The sequence below is a fragment of the Phymastichus coffea genome, unplaced genomic scaffold (genome assembly GCF_024137745.1).
Source record: "Phymastichus coffea isolate CEN01 unplaced genomic scaffold, Cenicafe_Pcof_1.1 PCOF00226, whole genome shotgun sequence".
In the NCBI taxonomy this organism is placed as follows: Eukaryota; Metazoa; Arthropoda; class Insecta; order Hymenoptera; family Eulophidae; genus Phymastichus; species Phymastichus coffea.
The window spans coordinates 133,124-151,751 of record NW_026707037.1 but is presented as its reverse complement, the minus strand read 5'-3'; the positions used below and the strand labels follow the sequence as shown (position 1 = coordinate 151,751).

At 39.0% G+C, this 18,628-nt stretch overlaps 1 protein-coding gene across 3 annotated transcripts; it reads right to left on the bottom strand.

Annotated features, from left to right (window-relative positions):
- Positions 1–4: 4 nt before the first annotated feature.
- LOC131674295 (protein ROP) lies at positions 5–10,769 on the bottom strand. 3 transcript variants are annotated; one of them, XM_058952887.1, is made up of 11 exons: positions 10,647–10,769; positions 6,684–6,980; positions 6,406–6,506; positions 4,596–4,744; positions 4,279–4,494; positions 4,108–4,206; positions 3,829–4,039; positions 3,502–3,750; positions 3,235–3,425; positions 3,003–3,157; positions 5–2,923 (listed from the first exon to the last, which is right to left on the bottom strand). In XM_058952887.1, exons 1-11 carry the CDS (start codon positions 10,672–10,674, stop codon positions 2,850–2,852), a joined length of 1,770 nt encoding a protein of 589 aa, XP_058808870.1. In that variant the 5' UTR covers positions 10,675–10,769; the 3' UTR covers positions 5–2,849. The 3 variants fall into 3 exon arrangements, with proteins under 3 accessions (XP_058808870.1, XP_058808871.1, XP_058808869.1); XM_058952888.1 differs by lacking the exon at positions 6,406–6,506 and adding an exon at positions 5,949–6,046; XM_058952886.1 differs by lacking the exon at positions 6,406–6,506 and adding an exon at positions 5,253–5,356.
- Between the last annotated feature and the right edge of the window lie 7,859 nt (positions 10,770–18,628).

Here is an 18,628-nt window from a genome sequence, read left to right as displayed (position 1 = left end):
TCCAAACAATAATTTATTTTTTTATCGTAATGTACAGACAAATAAAAAATTGGCGCTAAAAAAGTTACAAAATCAAAAGAGAAGCATGCTATCTCCTCGTGGAAATGGATAGGTGGTATAGATAGTAGGTTGTAGCTAATGGATTGACGTACAAGACAAAGACAAAAGAAAAGATGTCAAATACGTGGACCATAGTCTGCATTACCGTGTAGAGAGTCGACGTCGGAAGGTCGTAAAACAGAGACGTTTAGTAATAAGTTAAGATTTATTACAGTGACGTGTAGACCATTCATTTTTTTTATAAGCAGAACACTTTTCTCTGGGCTACAGCTACATACGTATAATATATATTTTTTTGTTTGTTCAATAATCATATAATTTTTTTTATAAATATCGTAAACTCTATAATGATCCAGTTGCCGTACAACCGCAACGTTCGCTTTAATAACGTACTTCATTTCTTTTTACTTATTTTCTGTAATTCATGAACGATCGAATAACAGGCAAACGTCCACTTGACCAAAAAAGTGATCCCCTAGTAATTTGTTTTTTTTTTTTCTTCAAATGTCGTTACCATCGTCTACTTTTTGCTATTCTCGCCACTAAATTATTATTATTAATATTATTATTATTGTTATTATTAATATTATTATTATTTTCAAAGAGAGACTTGAGTGCTGAGAATACTAAGAATGTAGCTGAATAATTGTAAGTGTTTAAAAGTTCAAAGACTTTGACGAACTATCATTTTATTTTAACTTTCTTCGCTATGTTACTCATTCAACACGCTTCGTTACACTAACTCTCTTTCGATTGGTAATTTAATGTATCAATATGTTTCGAAATCATACATTTATGCCAATAGTTAAATTAAAATCTAAGCGCTATAATAAAATACACGATAGATTCTTCAACGATTTTTCCAATGTGTTGGAATCGAAAATTATAACGAAAAAACTTCGTGGATAAAAGTATGGTTTTAAAAACGACAATTGATACACTGAATCACCTTTACCAGACAAACGTTATGTAAGTCTTGTATGAAATTTGTTATCTTAGTTTGTCAAACTGAAGTCTTATATTTTTAATACATCATCGTCGCGTACTTTGAAGATGCAATTATACAGCTAGGAAAAGTGATGAATTCAACTGGAAAGCCGTCGCGACAGTAACGACTAGAGAAAGAGACCGAGAAAACTCTCACTCTTAACCAGGACAAAAACGTTAGGATCTTATAGCATTATATAACGTAAAATCTTTAAGGCAATTTACACGCGTACTTTCTACTTTGAAAAATCATTGGCAAATTACACTTTTAAGGATACGATTCTTTTAATAAGCTTTCTCCAGTGGTCGACATGAGTGAGATCAGGTAAATCGACCTTGATAATTAATTTATTTTCTGCATAACAAACTTAAGCAAGCATGAAATAAACTCACTGTACGTCTATGTAACAAATAATTTACAAAAATGATGTAGTTACAATGAAATCTAGTCAATACAATATTCATTCTGTTTCTGAAATATTTTGTTTGTTTTTTAATATGATATCCGTTCGATAAAATCACGGTTTTGATGTGTACTGATATATACTTTTGCTCGTCCATTGCCTCATTATAATCAAATTTCACATATTCAAAAAGTATGATATTATTATTCTATCAAATAAATAATTTTATCTTCTCTAAATATTTCAAATGTTATTTAGTGCATCAACTGAATGTATACGTGAAATTAATTGCAACTTATCACGACCTAATTTACATTTAATCAGACAATATTTAAAATCTAATGTAATTATCAACAACAAAAGCCAAGTAAAATGTACAATAAAAGGTTGTTTTTCTCTTCAGGTAATACATACAATTTAGGCATGAATAGTTACTGGAAACAAATTATCTATAATTATATATTCATGACTTCCTTTTCTTCATTATGTATTATATTAGTGTCATCAGATACAATACGTATATAATCGCCGTCGGCACTATATTTTATATATATACATATGTATGTGTGTATATGTGTGTACACATACATATATATACATACATATATACAACTATTTAATAAATTTTTTCCCCAGACACATAGAGAAAAAACTTTCCCACCTGGAATAAGGTTCTACAGTGATATTGCCATCGTGTTGAGAGTCTCGCGACTCCTTTTGCACAGGCACTTCATTACCAGGTAAACCCATTAGCGCTCGAAAAAAACACATTCTGTCGACTATCTACATATAAGTCTGTTAATTCATAACTTGCTCTCTTTCACTCTCAACTTTTTAAAGATATTCCAATGCCATTCATTTCTAATCTTTATCATTCACTTCTTTTTTCTCGTAATAGCATTTAATTGCTGCTATTTGAATTGACTCAAGTGCATTATCTTGCTAATAAATTAGCTAAAATTGATTTGGTTTACAATTTTCATTTCTTTTTTTGGTTGGCGATATATTTCCCACAGTTATTGTTGGATCTTGATCTCTTTCGTCATTTGGCTAACATTTACCACAGATCGATTTTCATATGCATGTTATGTTAGTGATGATGGAATTAAAAGATATATAATCAAGCCGATTACGCTTTTTTGTTACGATTCAAATGACGATCATCACCGATGAATCTTTGTATAAGATAATAATAGAAAAAGAAAGGATCAAGTTACACAAGAAACCAATTACAGATTGTTTTCAAATTTTTGATGGACGACTACCATCGATGATATTTATGTGGGGATGACGACGATGAATTCGGGGTTACAGTTCAAGCATAATGCAGGCTTAGCTTATTACATTGAAATGTGAGCGGGGAATGTTCAACATGTGTCGTTAATTTTTAGGAGCCATTTAAGCACCGACGTTTATGTGTAATTTTGCGAGCTCAGATATGAAGGATTTTGGTGTAATAATATGCGATGAGCCTAAAAAATTGATATAAAATACTCATTAGTCTTGTCTTCATAGTTTAAAAAGCTTTCAAATCAAATTGCATTAACATACCGATGATGACTTCCCAGTTCTTGGCGTTATTCGTAACTTCGTAGGCACAACGAATTTCTGAAAAGCAAACACCACCGACAATGAAGACAATCAAACGTGGGACGTTTTTTACAGTTTGTTGACCCTTTTCCTTGTGCCAGTGACCATAACGAACGCTATTATAATGAAAAATAATTACGTAAGAAAAATCACTTGTAAAAAATTAACAAGGAATTTGCAGAAATGAAAGTACCTCGTTGGAGCATGATAGCTAGATCCAGCAGTTCGTCCACCCAAGAATGGAAAGTGCTTTTGATCAAGTTTATTGTCCTCGATGGCATCCTCCATAATGTCTTTGATGGCAGGAGTCCAACGACTCATCTGGTAAGTTTGTTCGGTAATTCTCTCTTTTCTAGGCATGTTATAAACTTTCTTACGATTACCCTGCGAAAACAATACAATACCCACGTAAAGTATCAACATCGTTCTGTTTTTATACATCAAAAGTGAGAGCACCTACCTCGACAACGACATTCAGTCCAAGATTAGCCATGTTGACAATAGTCTGCTTGTCTTCAGGTGACATTTGAGCGTGATGAATTAGGCGATTCAAATTGTCGTCAGGTAGGCCGTTTCTACTGAGCACGTAGAGTGCAATTATACGCAGTTTGTCCGCGCTTTCGACCGTCTGATCTAAGAGGACGGGTGTGATGTTACGCATGTGGTCTTTGATCTTTTCACCTTCTGCGTCAGTACCCATTGCCAAATCCTAATATCATTTTGATAAATTAGACGTACGAATATACGCCAATGTTTTCGTATTTTTGTAATCATCGAAGTTACGAACCTGTTCAACCTTGCAAAGTTTGTCAATGTTGGCTTGATAGCGTTTCATACAATCTTCGGCGAGATGCAGATGGGTAGAGTACTTGCTGAGTTCCTTCTGATACTGGGGCATCTTTTTAATCATCTGAGACAAATCTCGCATGCTCGCTTTGTCAGTGTTGCCCGGCATACGCTTGGACTCGGTGAACTTTTTCAGATTTTTCGTTACGTTCCTGTGAAAAGAATCATTGTTTAAACATTGTTATACGTACTGTTAGCTTTATGTGTTTCTCGAACTTACTGTGATACAACGGCAATGTGCTGATGCCTCAATTCGACCCACAGGTCGTCATTTTCATCGAGCAATACTTCTTTCTCTTGTCCAGCTGAAGCCTCGTACCTTTACAGAACGAAAAAATTTGAATTAGACGTTGAAATGCAACGGTAAATTGAGCGACGGGGTATAACTTACTTGTAAACGTCATTTTCAATATCCAAAAGATCATAAGCCATAGCTTGGAGTGTAAGCTCGTGAAGCAGCGGTGAAACGCAATCAAAGCCCCGATCGAGAATCAAAAGTTGAGACCGTGCTTTTTCGGGACCTTCACCCATCGTCGGTTCATCAGCTTTATAAGCGTCCAACTTCTGCTGGACTATCTGAGCCAGTTCGGCGTTGCGATCGAAATCACTGAAAAAAAAAAAAAAAATAGAAGATAACAATGAGCAGACTGTGACTTGGAGATCTTCGCGATTTGATCATTGGAAAGAAGCTTTTTCTTTTCTTCTTACCTTCGATATCTGACCGAAGGATACTCGCCGAGTGTGGCGCACAAAGTGGCAATTTGCTCGGCAATTCTCTCCATGTTTGCGCTTCGTACACCGACCAGTGATGGATTGTAGAAGCACGCGAACGTCTCTTTGGAATCCAATGAGAAAACCTTTGCGCAATTCGTTCGGTTAGCGGATTTTTATTTGTGCTTGCACATTAGCGGAGGGTGTTGGATATACAAAAGCGAGATAATAATTAAGGAAGAAAATTAGTGCGCTGGGTAAAAGTAGAACGTAAAACTGTATAGAGCCCACTACGACAGCACAAATGCAAGCTCAAACAAGCGTGTAGATTAGAATAGCTATGCGAGGAAGCTGGTGGTTTTGTTCACAAATCATATACGGCAAGCGGAGGTTAGGAATTTCTTTACGTTCTTTCCATATAATTATTTCTAGTTTGATTGCTTGGAATTGATTAATTGATCTTGCGTCGATACTGCTACGATAACAAAAAAAAAATGAGTAAAATAAAAACAATTGCACATCTGCCCATTCAAACTGAATCAAAATTGGTTGGTAAAATAATGATAAGCTATCCATCAATTTAGGAAGATAATATGAATCGAGCAATAATAATATAATAAATCTACTGAAGATTGAAGTCATTCAGATTTTCACCTGAGACTCGTAGGGCAAGAACGCAATGTTGATCTCTTTGAGCGTTTTGATTTTCTTTGCGGAGATATGCTTGCAAATTTCATTGAACAGCTCCTCGGGGCACACTAAAGTTCAAGTGCAAGCATGAACACATATCCAATAATTGAGGCTTTTTGTTTTGTTTTTGCTGGTTAGTAAACGTGCTCTCACATCGTATCGTTAATCACACAATCCACAAAACACTGTTCATCGCTGAGCGCTGAATGCGAGATGTATCGATCTGTTTGAATCGCGTTCAACGCTCGTGTCGACAGCACAACAGTTGTTTCGAAAACTTCTGTCGCATTACGGTTAACTCTTCCGTTCGCTGTTCTCGCAAATAATGAATGCCAAATTAATTTCTTTGCGCGCTTTTGCGCGCTTTTACGAGCTTTCGTATAGTCGTACCCGTCGTGGCGATATATTCTTCTAGACAGGCTATATGTAGGCAAAGAAAAAATTTCGCTTTTACGGAAATCGACTGTAGTTTTACGAAACAACCATTGGCGAAATCGGAACAAGAATTAGTATGGAAATTCGTTTGGTCAAAAATTGTTAGTACAATATACAGAAGCCTTCCACCACAAAACACCGCTGAGAGGTAATTGTATCATCAATGCAATTCAAGAGAGTACATTCAGTTTTCAAACTGTCGTCAATCGCTGCTCGTCAAATTACCTGTTCTTCGTATGGTATAAAAGCGATGTTGATTTCTTTTAATGTTCGTAAAAAATTTTTTATTGGATGCAACAGTTCGAACAACGGGTCAGGGCACGCTGGAAATACAGAAAATCTCGTTCTAAATAATTTTCGAGAAAAAAGTAAATTTCGAAATTTCATGATCTTTCTTAAAAAAAAATAATAATAATAATGATAATAACTCTATGAAAATTAAACGTATATAATTCTCGCGTTTTGTCATATAGATGTTACAGGGAAATAGTATAGTGTTTTCATTGTAGATAGAGAGAGAGAAAGAGACAGAAACAGCAAAACATCGACAAACATCGACTTGTTGTTAATAGTATATACGTATAGGAAAAGGAACCGTTCACCATTGAAACATCGCTCACAAAAGACCGAAAAAAACTACATCGAAACGACCATCGTCGAGCGTCTTTCAAAAACAATTTACCTGCTGCTCGTACGGTATAAAAGAGGCGTTAATTTCAATGCACGTGAGTATATATTCTTTTAATTTAGAGACCATCGTTTCGAACAGCTCGTTCGGACAAGCTGAAAAATTGATTTTTCCTCTTTTTTACAAATCCTTCATTCGACAGCAAAAGCTTGTTCTTTTGCCTGTCTATCGTTTAACCAAAGTAACATCACATTCGCCTAAATATATATATATTTTATCGTTCATCCCCGGCGGTACATCAAGGAGAGGAGGTTGCCCGAGCAGAATCATACCTTCGGTGAAGTAAACATGAGCGCCCTTGTACATCGGCCGGGATGGATTGGCAAAGTCGCCGATGAGCTTGCTCACGGACATTTGGCTGGGTGTGATGAGATAGACGGCCTCCATCGAGGGCAGCGGCTCGCGTTGCTTCTGGATGTCCTCGACGAGAGTGATGCCCTGCGCGCTGATGTCGTGCATCTTGCAGCACGCCGAGACCATCCTCATCGCCAGTTGATCGACCACCATTATGCGCCATTCCGTGTTGGCGGCGCCCTTCTTCTTCTGCTTTATCACCTCGTTCATTATTTCTGCGAAATCGCACGGCAAATTATTGGCTTCGTCAGCGACGCATCCGCGACTCGCGAAGGCCTGCTCGCGCGCTCCGATTGCTCCTCGTCGTTGGCAGTCGGCGTTCCGCCGTTTTCAAGCTTACGACAAACTCATCGACGTCGCGCTCACTACAAACGCCTTGATTCGCGTCAACGCGAACGAGCAGCTGATTTTTCTCGAGATTTCCGAGGGTCAACGACAGCTTTCGATTGGGTCCGATATTTATAGGATCGCGTCGGGATGATGATGCGATCAAAGAACACATTCGTCAGAGGTATCAGCTGTGCGTAGGCAGTATAGCCTCGGGATTTTCAAGCGTGGGAGTCGAGTGGATTTCAGTGTAACATAGACATACCGCGTTATCAGTCAAATCGTTAGTCAATGTATGCGATCTCAGTGATACAGCTGTAACATTTACTTATTTTTGCTTCAATACTTTTTCCACCGGAGACGCGCAGATCGACGCGAGAAGCCATTCGCAACTTCGGAACTTTGACGTTGAGCTATAGACAATTCAATAAATATATTCTTGGCGACTTTATAGTCGGAAAATAATTCTATACTTTCCAAAAACGTACATCGTCTCTATCTTATTCGTCGTACTTATCCTACTTTCAATAATTTTATAAAATGTAAAAATCAAAAAATTCCGTTTATCTTTTTATGTATGACTTTATTATGGCAATTGCAAATCAAACATACAGTTGAAGGTGAAATATTTCAAATTTTGTATACAGACACAAACGATTTTTTTTCAAAATAAAAGAGACTATTAGCTCAATAAAAAGTGTCGAACGAAACGCCAAAGAACTATTTTTATTGGAACGTCCAAGCAAAAGAGAGAAAAAATAACGATAAAGATGCACAGTCATCGCCACCCCCTCGAAGAAATTTCCCACGCGCGACTGTCGCAGCACGCAACGCACTGAGGGGAGGTGGAGGTGACGCGGGCAAGAAAGAAAAAGCCCGCGAAAAGTCATGCTTGGCGATCAATCAGCTACGTAGAACGAGAGAGAAAAGCCGCTCCGCGAGAGCGCGCGTAGTAGCGTGTAGTAGTAAGCACGAAAGTATTGATCGGCCGAGAGAAAGAGCCAATGCCGTGACGGCTGCGCGCGCTTAGATTTTTTTTCTCCTCGTGGGTATATCAACATTTGCTCGTGTAATTGTTACAGTGCTGCCGGGATTCTCCCCCTCCCCCTCCCAAGCAGTCAACACACGGAGCTGACTTTGCCAAGTGGCTGGGCTCGCGAAAGTTTTTTCTTTTTTTCTCTTTTGGCAGAGTGCAACGAGGTAATTGCGCGACGGGGCGGGATTGTAAAACAAGTTTTGATCTATAATTTCTTTCAACCCAAAGTGAGAGCCAGGTTTTGTACGGATGGTGTGCTATTCCTGCGACACGAGTAAGCTTCGCTTCCGTGACTCGGATCCTTTCTCCTCAGAGATTTACGATATGCTTAGGAGGGAAAAAGAGGATTCGAACGATAAACACAATCCTATCTTACACTCGGATAAAAAATGAAAGTAGCATTAGTTCTTCGTCGGTGGAGTTTATAAATAGAAGTGCGCGCGTAATAATAGTCTCATCGTCATTTATTCTCCGACGAAAATAGCGAAACGTTACTAAAAACTGCATTGCAACGACGAGGGAAAGAAAATTCGCCTCTCGAGGCACTTGACGCCCTCTCGCTCCACTTTAGCATAATGCTGATGTACTTTGAAGATTTAAAGTTACTTAACGAAAATTTCCAAAGGAAAGAGGAAAATTAAATATTTTTCTTGCTCTCGACCAAATGGATATATTAAAAGCTCGCTCGTTCATTAATTAGCCAGAGCAAAAAGCAGCCGGAACGCGTTCGTGATTGCGATTCATGCTGACGCGCACTTTCCTGCCGGAAAAAGTTGAATGTCGAATTCGCTAGATTGATCGTAATAAAATCCTTAGCGCTCTCGCTTACGTTTCGTCGTTAACGGGCGTGGGCGGCTTACGCGTTTATTGCCATTTCGCGCGTTACGATTCTTGATGAATTTTACTTTCGTTCCTGAAAGCTCGACCCTTTGAATGACTCGAAGTAACGACGCTGTATTAAAAAATTGCAATAACTCGCGAGGGGAAAAAAATGATTTTATCGAGAAAAAGAGCGAAAATTGTTTTTTCTCCTCCGATATAAATATTTTCTCATTAAGAATACGCATTTCATTAAAAGTACCCAGTAAAATTAATTCCACTTCTTTTTCGACTTGTTTTCCGTTTCAATAAACATTTTCATAAAAGTTTTTTTATTAACCGGCCGTTATACCTGCAAAAATTTTTTATTAAAAATAGAAACTCGTTTTTTCTCTTTAATTCAGATCTTCGTTGGAAGTACGTCAGAAAATGCGGGAGAAACGTAGTGCGTTATTAAAGCAATCGACAATATGCGTATTTCGGGATGGCAAACGAGCCTTTAAAGAAACAAACTTATGACGTCATATAGTCCACAAAGATGCGATGAGATTCTTGTTCAAGTCTTATGCCATAAAATAATTTTCGTGATTTGAAAATGAATCGACGCATACAAGAGAGACCAAACGTGCCATGCCAAGCATGAATGAAACTTGCGATGTTACATATATTGTCTTGGCTCCGCGAAGGCTTCTTTCGTCGTCTGCTTACGCTTCGTCGTCTGTCGTTCCACGAAATATCTTACTTAATTAATTTGATTACTTGTACCCTGTCCATCTAATATGTTTGCGTATATAATGCGCATAAGATAGAGATAGACATTAATTCGCCTCGAAATCGATTATGTTTACTAGTGACAGCGCCCACAGTTTACCGAGGAGACCTTTTAAATTGAAATTGCATCAAACTATTACCATGAGGCAGCCTAAAAGAAGAAAATACTTCATTTGGCACGTCGGTTATAATAATTGTCACATCGCTACAGGTGTTTGATAATTCTGTTGGTTGACTAAGCCTACGGTGAGTCATCAGCTTTCATCAGCTGATTGTATTCATTAAAGCTATATTAATTGCGAATTGTATGACTTCAATAAAGAGAAAGATATCAAAGCGTTCGGTAGTGTTATTATTGTCATTTTCAAGAATGCAGTGAGAATTGATCACAGCATATATTTTAAAGTTTAATACATATATGCGCAATCCATGAACGAAACTTGATAACGAATTTATCGAATTATTCCAAATTTTCTGTAGCAGAGTCCATTACGATACAAAACAAACAAAAACAAACACATTTAATTTTCAATTGCCGAAGATGTTACAATACGCGAAACGTAATCAATAACAAATTAAATCAACCAAAAAAACTGTCAATCAGGTGACCTGCATTTCAATCAAAACAAAGCCTCTTGTCAACTGCGTATCTGACACCCTTCCAAAAATATCAATGTATGCGCGTGTACTATGTGGCCCGTATATTTTGACATTTGTCGGATGCGCGGAGCAGCCGACTCTTTGACTTTCTCTCGCGCGATGATATCATCGACGCACGCCCACTATTCAGGCCAAGATTTTTCGTCTCTTCCACTCCGTGGCATCACAACAAACACAACGAGAAGAACACAATTTCGTAAACGAGCAGACACTTGGAATAGGTCGGCTAAATGATAAGCGCAAATGACGATGTTATGGGTTTACTCACTTTGACCGACTTGTGCCTTAAGCGCCATTTTGAGTTCGCGAGCTCGCTACTGCTGCTCTGCTGTTCACTGTTAGCGACCGACTGGTTTCAGCTGCGCGCGCGCCACGGCTGCCTTGTTTCGCGTACCTTCTACTTGTTTTTTGTAAAGGTGTTTACACAGTGATTCTGATACATTTAAAGTGATGTCAATTCTGACCCGCGACTAGTGTGCACTGCACACAGTGTGGAGTTAGGAGTGTGAACTGTGGAGGCGTGGAGCTATCTCGGCAGCGATTATCTAGGGACATTTAAAGGGCGCGTATTTTGAAATGAACAAATCAATTACTATTAATAATAAATATAATATAGCTATTATTAATGGTTTTATAAATTAATTAAGTAGCTGATAGTACATTTAAATATCATAAATAAATGACTACACAGTAACTGTATTATATTTATGATGAATGGTAACTGATTGCTTTATTTGAAAATACGCGCTCTTTCAAAGTCCCTAGATCATTTATGCACAGATAACTCCACAGTGCAATCAAAACTAATGTCACTTTGAATGTGTCCAAAATCGTTCTATAAACACCCTAAGAGTGTATATGACTGGCACGCGCGCGCAGATTATAAGCTATGGTGCTGCCAATTGATGACGATGAGTCATTAGTGGGAAAGTTTGAATGCGTCATATCAAAGGAAGGATTTGTTAAAAGGTGATTTATGATTAATTTTTATACATGACTAGGAAATTTGTACACATACACACACACACCCAAATTTTGTGTGTCTATGTGTATAGTTAATCCTTTGATGAAATAGGTCACTTGACTAGAACATTAATTCTGCATCAACTTTGTGTTTTCATTGTGTATTACGTGTATACGACAGATTATATTATGTACAATCATCATTTCTTCTTGGTTATTAATCAAAATAGCAATGGTATTTTACACAACCATAAATTTTTGGTATTGATTGGATTTCCAGAAACATAGATAGTGTGCATAATATCTGATATTAAAGTCATCATTTTAACATTATGATAAAATCTGTGTGAACATCAACAGAAGATAGCTAAAGGGGATCATTACATTGGTCATTCAGTAGAACGTAATGTAAAATTTATTCTAAATTGTAAGTATTGTTGTAAGATTATATAGTCACCACAAGCTTGTGCCATTTTATTTATAATCAAATATTAAGCAGATCAGAAATCATAATTTATTTTTAAAGTATATATAGTTTAAGGAAACAAATTTAATGGAAAATAACGAATGTCATGAATATTAATTATTATTGCTTATCAAAAATTTTCAAAATATGAGGGTTCGTTTAAGTCATCTTCGTTGAGGAGTTTAGTCTGGAAAGTTCATCCGGAAAGCGATCGATATGGTTCCGCCGGCGTTTCAGCGCGTTGGCGTTTTATTTAATTCCGTCTTGATTAATGATGCAGGTGACTGACGGATATTTTTTTAGCCTGACTAGATTAACGTACTTTTATTTATAAAGAATTTTCAAAAGAAATTGCATTAAAGTAATGTTATACAAGCGGACGGAAGATATGAAATAACGAAAATAATTTGATTTAGGATTAGGAACGAAATGGGGACATTTTTTAATTAGCATAGTAGCGGAATATTTCCGTATTGAAGTATTTTTCTTTCTGTTTCAACAAGAATGAAATTTGTTATTGACGAAAGTAAAAAAAAATTTATTAACTGGACACCCACATGGTTTATGTTTATTTGTCTGTAGGCTATAAAATTGTTCATTAAACAGTATTAATTACTCAAGTTGTTAACTATTACAGGAAAAGTAAAACTGCAATCTTAATTATATACTAAGCGTTAACACACTTCACCTTACTCTACCACACCCCGAACCAATCTCCAATCAAATCCTCTATCTCACTTTTCCTGCAAAAATGCAACGGATTCCTTCATATAAATACTTTTTACTTTCGAATCAGTGGGATCGATGTGAAGCTGCCAGCTGACCGCGCTATGTTATATCCTACCTTATCGGCCGGACTGGGCTCGCATCACATGGGAGAGCGTGGTGGCAGCGATATCGTAAGCAGCGACCAGCAGCCGTCAGTTTGAATCCGGACGCCGGTTCGTTCGCATCTCTTGCGGTAAAACTATTATCGCGCCAAGTTTTTGTTTGAGGTCGTGCGCGCGACTTTATATCCCACATCCAGTGAGTGCAAGTTTCCTGACGATGCTTTGACATCAACTGCGATTGTGTTCTTTTATTCGACAAGTGACACAGAAGAATTTTTAGTTTTTTGTGTCATATTATAAGTGTGAGATTGTATATTGTGCGTGAAATTTCATTGTTTTTTTCCCTTGCCGGAGGCTGTGCTGTTGCTGTCGGCAACATGAAGATCCCAAACTATCCGTGTCGTGTAGAAGGCTGGCTAAATGTTTGTGGTGAGTGTTTGTTATTTTAAGACAGCGCTACATAACACGTATGCTTGCGTTCGAACGCGTAAGATTTGAACAAATTGACAAGCATGACTAGAAATGCTTGGTTATTTTTACGAGTGCCAACGTTTATCGCAAAAGCACCTTACTTTGAAACTGCAACGAGAATACAAAGTCAACTCAATAATCGTCCAATAGTCGTTAATCTTCAAATTGACGATGTAAAAATATTGTTTGCTAGAGATTTCGATTTCACTTATAATTTTGTGCTAGGGACATAAAAAGATTTTATTTAACATGTATAATATTAATTTTTTTCTAAAGTAAAATATCAGTTATAAAATCTATTATATGTCATTAAATATTACTTAATTCGGTAACATCGACGATATTTCACACGCAGTTGTTATAAAATATACACCAGATTTATAAATGTTTATGGTTACCTTTTTATCAGAAGTAAAAGTTTTGTAAATTGAAAATTTGGTCAATTCCGAAAGGGTTACAATGGTCAAAATATATTTCGCAATATTGTGCTGCAGTTTTTAATTATAAGACTTTTACGATGTATACATTGATACTATTGAAAGTAATGATGCATTTTTAGCGACGCTTGTCAATCCTGCGAATCGTACGCTTTCGAACGTAATCGTATATGCTTATGTAGCGCTACCCTTATGAATAAGTTTGGAGACGTTTTAGTTGAAAGCATCAATTTTAAAGTTTCGAGAATACTTCGATTATTTTTTTGTCTAATTTAGTTTTTGTTTGTTATAGGCTGAGGAATTCGACTTTGAAATTTAACAAATTTAACAAACGTTTTACCGGTTCTTTCACGCTGTGTTGTTGTTTTATCTTTCGTTTTTACTCCATGTTGAGAATAACAAATAACGACGCACAAAAGTGGTCGTGTGAAAGAATTTTCTGCGAAATCGTCTCTATAGATAGTTTATCGAAGTGATCGTATAGATAGCGGTGAAATACTTGAGAACCAGTCACAAATATGAATAGAACCTATCACGTATTGCCAATGCACACCGCACTTTTTATTTTATAAAAAAGTGTTTGTTTGCGCCAAAAAGCATGTATGTCGCGCGTTATTTGCACTTCCAACGTAGGTTTCCGCAGAAAGTATTTGGCGCCGGTGTCGCGTTTCTCGGAAATTTAAAGGAATACGTAAATCTGTCGTAAATCAAATATCTATTTTGGAGAAGAATGTAATAGTGAGAGAAAGAGAGAGGAGTGAACACATACAATTGATATGAAATCCATAATTTTTACGACAATTTTATATACGTGCACGGATGTACTTGTTAGCTTGGATTTTCGTTGCACTGCATGTCGGTGCATTGAACTGTTGTGTTGACAAAGCGAATATCTTGCTCGCGCGGTGTGACCGAAATACATTCTCACTAAAATAAAATCTTCGTCCTGACTAATATATATGTATATAGGAAAGTTTCATTAGACTTTGTTACTTGAATTTGAACAACTCCTTTAAAGCTAAATTTTTTGCGTGAATACATCATGTGAAAGCGTTATAATGAAGTCAACGACGAGAGGAATATAACGATACCACGAACTGCTTGACCTTTCGACAGACATTCATCATCCGCTCGCGTATATACTCATTAGAGGAAACCCGTCTCATTAATTAAACTCTCATCATACTACACGTGTAAAAATTCCTCTCCCTTGCGAACAATCGCCTATTCATAATCTATAAATATACGAAAACCATCAAATACCCACTGTCCCGGATGTCTAGAAATGTATATTATAGATTTGGCGAAGAGAAGAGCGCACGCGATATTACAAAGTGCGGCACGTGCCGCTATGCAGTATCACGCGGGTCATTGCGGATTATATCGGCAAAAAGGAGAGCAACGAACTACGATGGTGGAGGGAGAAGTGGAAAATGATCGACGGCTTTCTCCCTGTGGGGTTCGCCGGCAAAAATTTTTCTCCTTTCCCTTGCCAACTTTTCCTCGCGTGTGACGTTTGGCGATTTGCGTGCAGTTCTAATATGATGATGCAACTTTATTTGCTTTTGTAATGGGAAATGTTTCTCAGTCGCGAATCGTAAGCTGAACCCATAGTCGGTGAGAAAAGTAGAATTATTGCGCACTAAATTTATCGTAGGCCGAAAGAAAAATACTTGGAAATTACGAAACTAATTATTTTCAAGTCATGTCGCTATTGAATTTACGATCGATAACATCCCAACCGATTTCGTCGGTACGCTAACATTCCAATACGCTGCTGCGAAATTTCGATCGAACGCTAAGTAAATTCGTTGAGTCATTAAAACTACTGTTCGTTGAATTCCACGTCGCATTATGGATTATCGATTGTAAAAACAAAAAGAAAAAACGCACGTCTATAACGTTCTTCCACGTCTCTTATATACGGAAATCCATTTCTCAACCGTCCATCACCGGAAACTAGAGCAGTCACGAAATTCCTCCGATAATGATAACCAAAAAGAAGAGAGCTACCATTGAAAAACAAAAACGGATGGCCTTGTTTCCTTTGTTATCGTGCGTCAGCTGACCTTTTCCCGTGCGAAGGGGGTGGCAAAACTTTCGTGCACCTGCTGCTCTGGTCGCGTGCCGTTACAATAGACACACTCCCCGTACGACTTGGCGACAGCTGGGCGTGAAGGGGAATACATTCTCTTTTATTATTTTTTTTTTTTTTTTTTTCTGCGCGTACTTATGGCTGAAAATTTATCCGCATCAGATTGTTCGAGCCAGAAAACGCGATTTCGTATGCGCGGAGTGAATTGGGCCGTGCGTTGTGCACTTTAATTAGAAGAAAGTGGACAATACAAGCCGGTGACAAACAATCTCGGATGGAGTCCTCGCTCGAGTCCAGGAAGCTACTTACGACGGATTTCATGAGAGAAACAAAAGGCCGGGCCTTGAAAAGAGAAGTCGGAGTTAGAGGGAGAGAAATCTCGGTGAAACAAGCGACAGCAGCAGCGGAGAATTCGTATTAATTACGCGCGGTCGTGGACTCTACGGCGAGCGCAGGCAATTTTCCTTCTTTACGCGACGAAAGCCGCGCGCCAAATTGATCGCATAAATCTGCATCGGCAGCGAGCTCATTATCGCGCGCGACGCACCGCGCGCGTCGTTCTTTCACCCCGGCCCCGAGATGGCCGCGCGCGTCAAAAGCGCCGCGCCGCGCCGTCGCAATTACGGCTCGCGGCTCGCCGCAGTCGCCGATAATTCGATCGAAGCTTTCTACGACTCAGCCTCCGCAGAGATACCGCGCCCCCGCTGTCGGACGATCGTTCGGCATTGCCGCGCGCGAACAGCCTCGACGAATGATTCGCGCTTCGAGTGGCTTCTCTTATGGCGAACGAGAAGACACATTGCGAAGCATGGCTTCTCGATCGGAGGCCCCGAAAAGCGTCGACGCTACAATTAAAAAACGAAAAATCCGCTCGCCGCGCCCGACGACAAAAGCCCAGTTATCTGGCTTGGCCCACTCGCTCGCTCTCTCGGCGGCCAATTTGCATGGAAATTAAAACATTCGCCTTCTCCATCTCCATTGCAAAGACGCTCCGCGACGGTCTTTTCTTTCTTACCGCTTGATAAATAAACAATTAGGCTGGCCTCGGATTTGCATGTCGTGCATCCACTTGATTTTTCGAATTAAGCTCGGCTAATCTGCTTCATCGAATTTCGCTGTTATGTTGAGCAAGGATGTCTGTCGTTCAGTTTTTTTAAGCTCACAATAAAAACGAGTACTATACGTGGTTTTTTTTTCTTCTTTTTTTTGTGCAATTGTTGGCATGACGTAAATAATATTCAGTGCAATCTTGATCGTCGCTAAGAGTTTGAGTAAATCTAAATGCAGACGTGAATGACTTTTTTATAAAAGCTATAATTTTTCCTTAACGCATTCGTAGCGTTAAATCAACTCAGAAGATCGACTTTTAAAACGAACGAATAATTTCAACTTTGAATTATCTGTTGGATTTTTTCAGTGGGTAGAGCAAATAAACAACTATTCCACTGTAAAAGTATTCTTGTACAATTATTACAAATAAAAAAAAATAAGTGCAAGCACACAAAGTAATTTTTAAATTATCTACTCTAGTGGTTTTACTACAGGTCAAGCAAAGATATTCAGCTGCAAAGGTATGTTTATTTAATTGTAAGTCATTAAACACTTATATATAAACATAAAACATGTACTTGTAGTATTTCAGTAGAGTAATTCCAAAAGTATTCGCGAGACTAGCCGTAAAACGTGTTTCGATAAGGTGGTGATTAATCAATTTTCTAATGTTTAAAAGACGTAATGCCAGCAAATGCAAGCTCATGATTTCTGTCGGCTGAAATGTAAACGCTCATAGAGTTAATTCGCGTGCATTTTGTTATCTAAATTTATGTCTACGTAATGGCTGCTAAAGTAAATAATGCCTCGCCGCAATCAAAAGTCACTTTCACGCGGAATTTTCACGCCCACAGACCGTCATTCCATTAACAAACGCGTGCCGTCGTCTCGACGATAGCGTGCCACTGCACTCAGCGATGCGCGCGACAAAAGCTTTGTCTTTGCACTTGCTCGCAGTACGAGCGTCTGAGTAGCTTGGCTCGGCGAGGAGGATCCGCGTATACGCACGCGCTGCGTATGCACACAGCGACGCGAGTCACTTCCTCGAGCTAAAGTGATCTCTCATTCGTACGCGCCCGAGTGTTAACTGGTGATAGTGGCGCCGCGTCTCCGTACGCTCGTCTCGGAATAGAATTAAATAGAGAAATTGTGCTTCGGTACGTGTCAAATCGATAGCTCGCTCTGCTGGAAAACCCTCTGGCTCACCTCGGCTACAGCCTGGCTGTCGGACGCAACGAACGGGCAGGCACTCGAAATGGACGAGCCCACGCGGGTGGCCAGACGTATCGAGACTGCGACGTCGCGCTGCAAGAACACGAAAGAATTGCGCTTTCGGGGCTGCTCGAGAAAGATACGTAAGCTCGGTACTATATGAAAACAAGAGAGCTGCGAGGAGAAAAAGTTTATTCGGACACTGCAAGTCGGCACGCGACGTCGTCACCTCGGCAGTACGGAATACCGATTCTGTTCTCCCTTTGCGCCCCGACTACTTTTGCCAACTCCGCTCGTCGGAGTAAGACTCGAGCGCGAACAGCCTTCCCAAAGTTCCTTCTTCGGGTGCGTCTCGTTACCGACAATTTGAAAATATCCTCCGAGACGAGTCTTCTGTTTAACGGCGCCGGAGCAGCTTCTCGCCCGTTCATTCTTTTCCGATGCTCGCGCCTCGCGCGACACTGCGCAGAGACACCCGCAGCGGGGCTAAAACACACTGTCTACGTAGCTCGCCGACACTGACATCGTATACTTTCCAGTCAAGTCCGGTCTTCGCGCACGCACGAGTTGGAAGCGCCGCTCGCTTCGCATTTATTTGTGCCTCCTCGCAGCGATGTTTACTCGAATGGCGATATGACTTTATTGGCAGTGCGATTGCGTTTGCGAGTAAATTTGATCGACGTTCGAGCTTCAAACGGTAGTTATTGAACGGTTCCCAATTGAAAG

Coding starts and splice junctions, on each gene's coding strand:
- LOC131674295 (XM_058952886.1), bottom strand. CDS start 10,674: ATGGCGCTTAAGGCACAAGTCGGTCAAA. Junction 4,745..5,252: donor TCTTGCCCTACGAGTCTCAG/GTGAAAATCTGA, acceptor AATTGCGCAAAG/GTTTTCTCATTGGATTCCAA. Junction 4,040..4,107: donor CACATTGCCGTTGTATCACA/GTAAGTTCGAGA, acceptor TTCTTTTCACAG/GAACGTAACGAAAAATCTGA.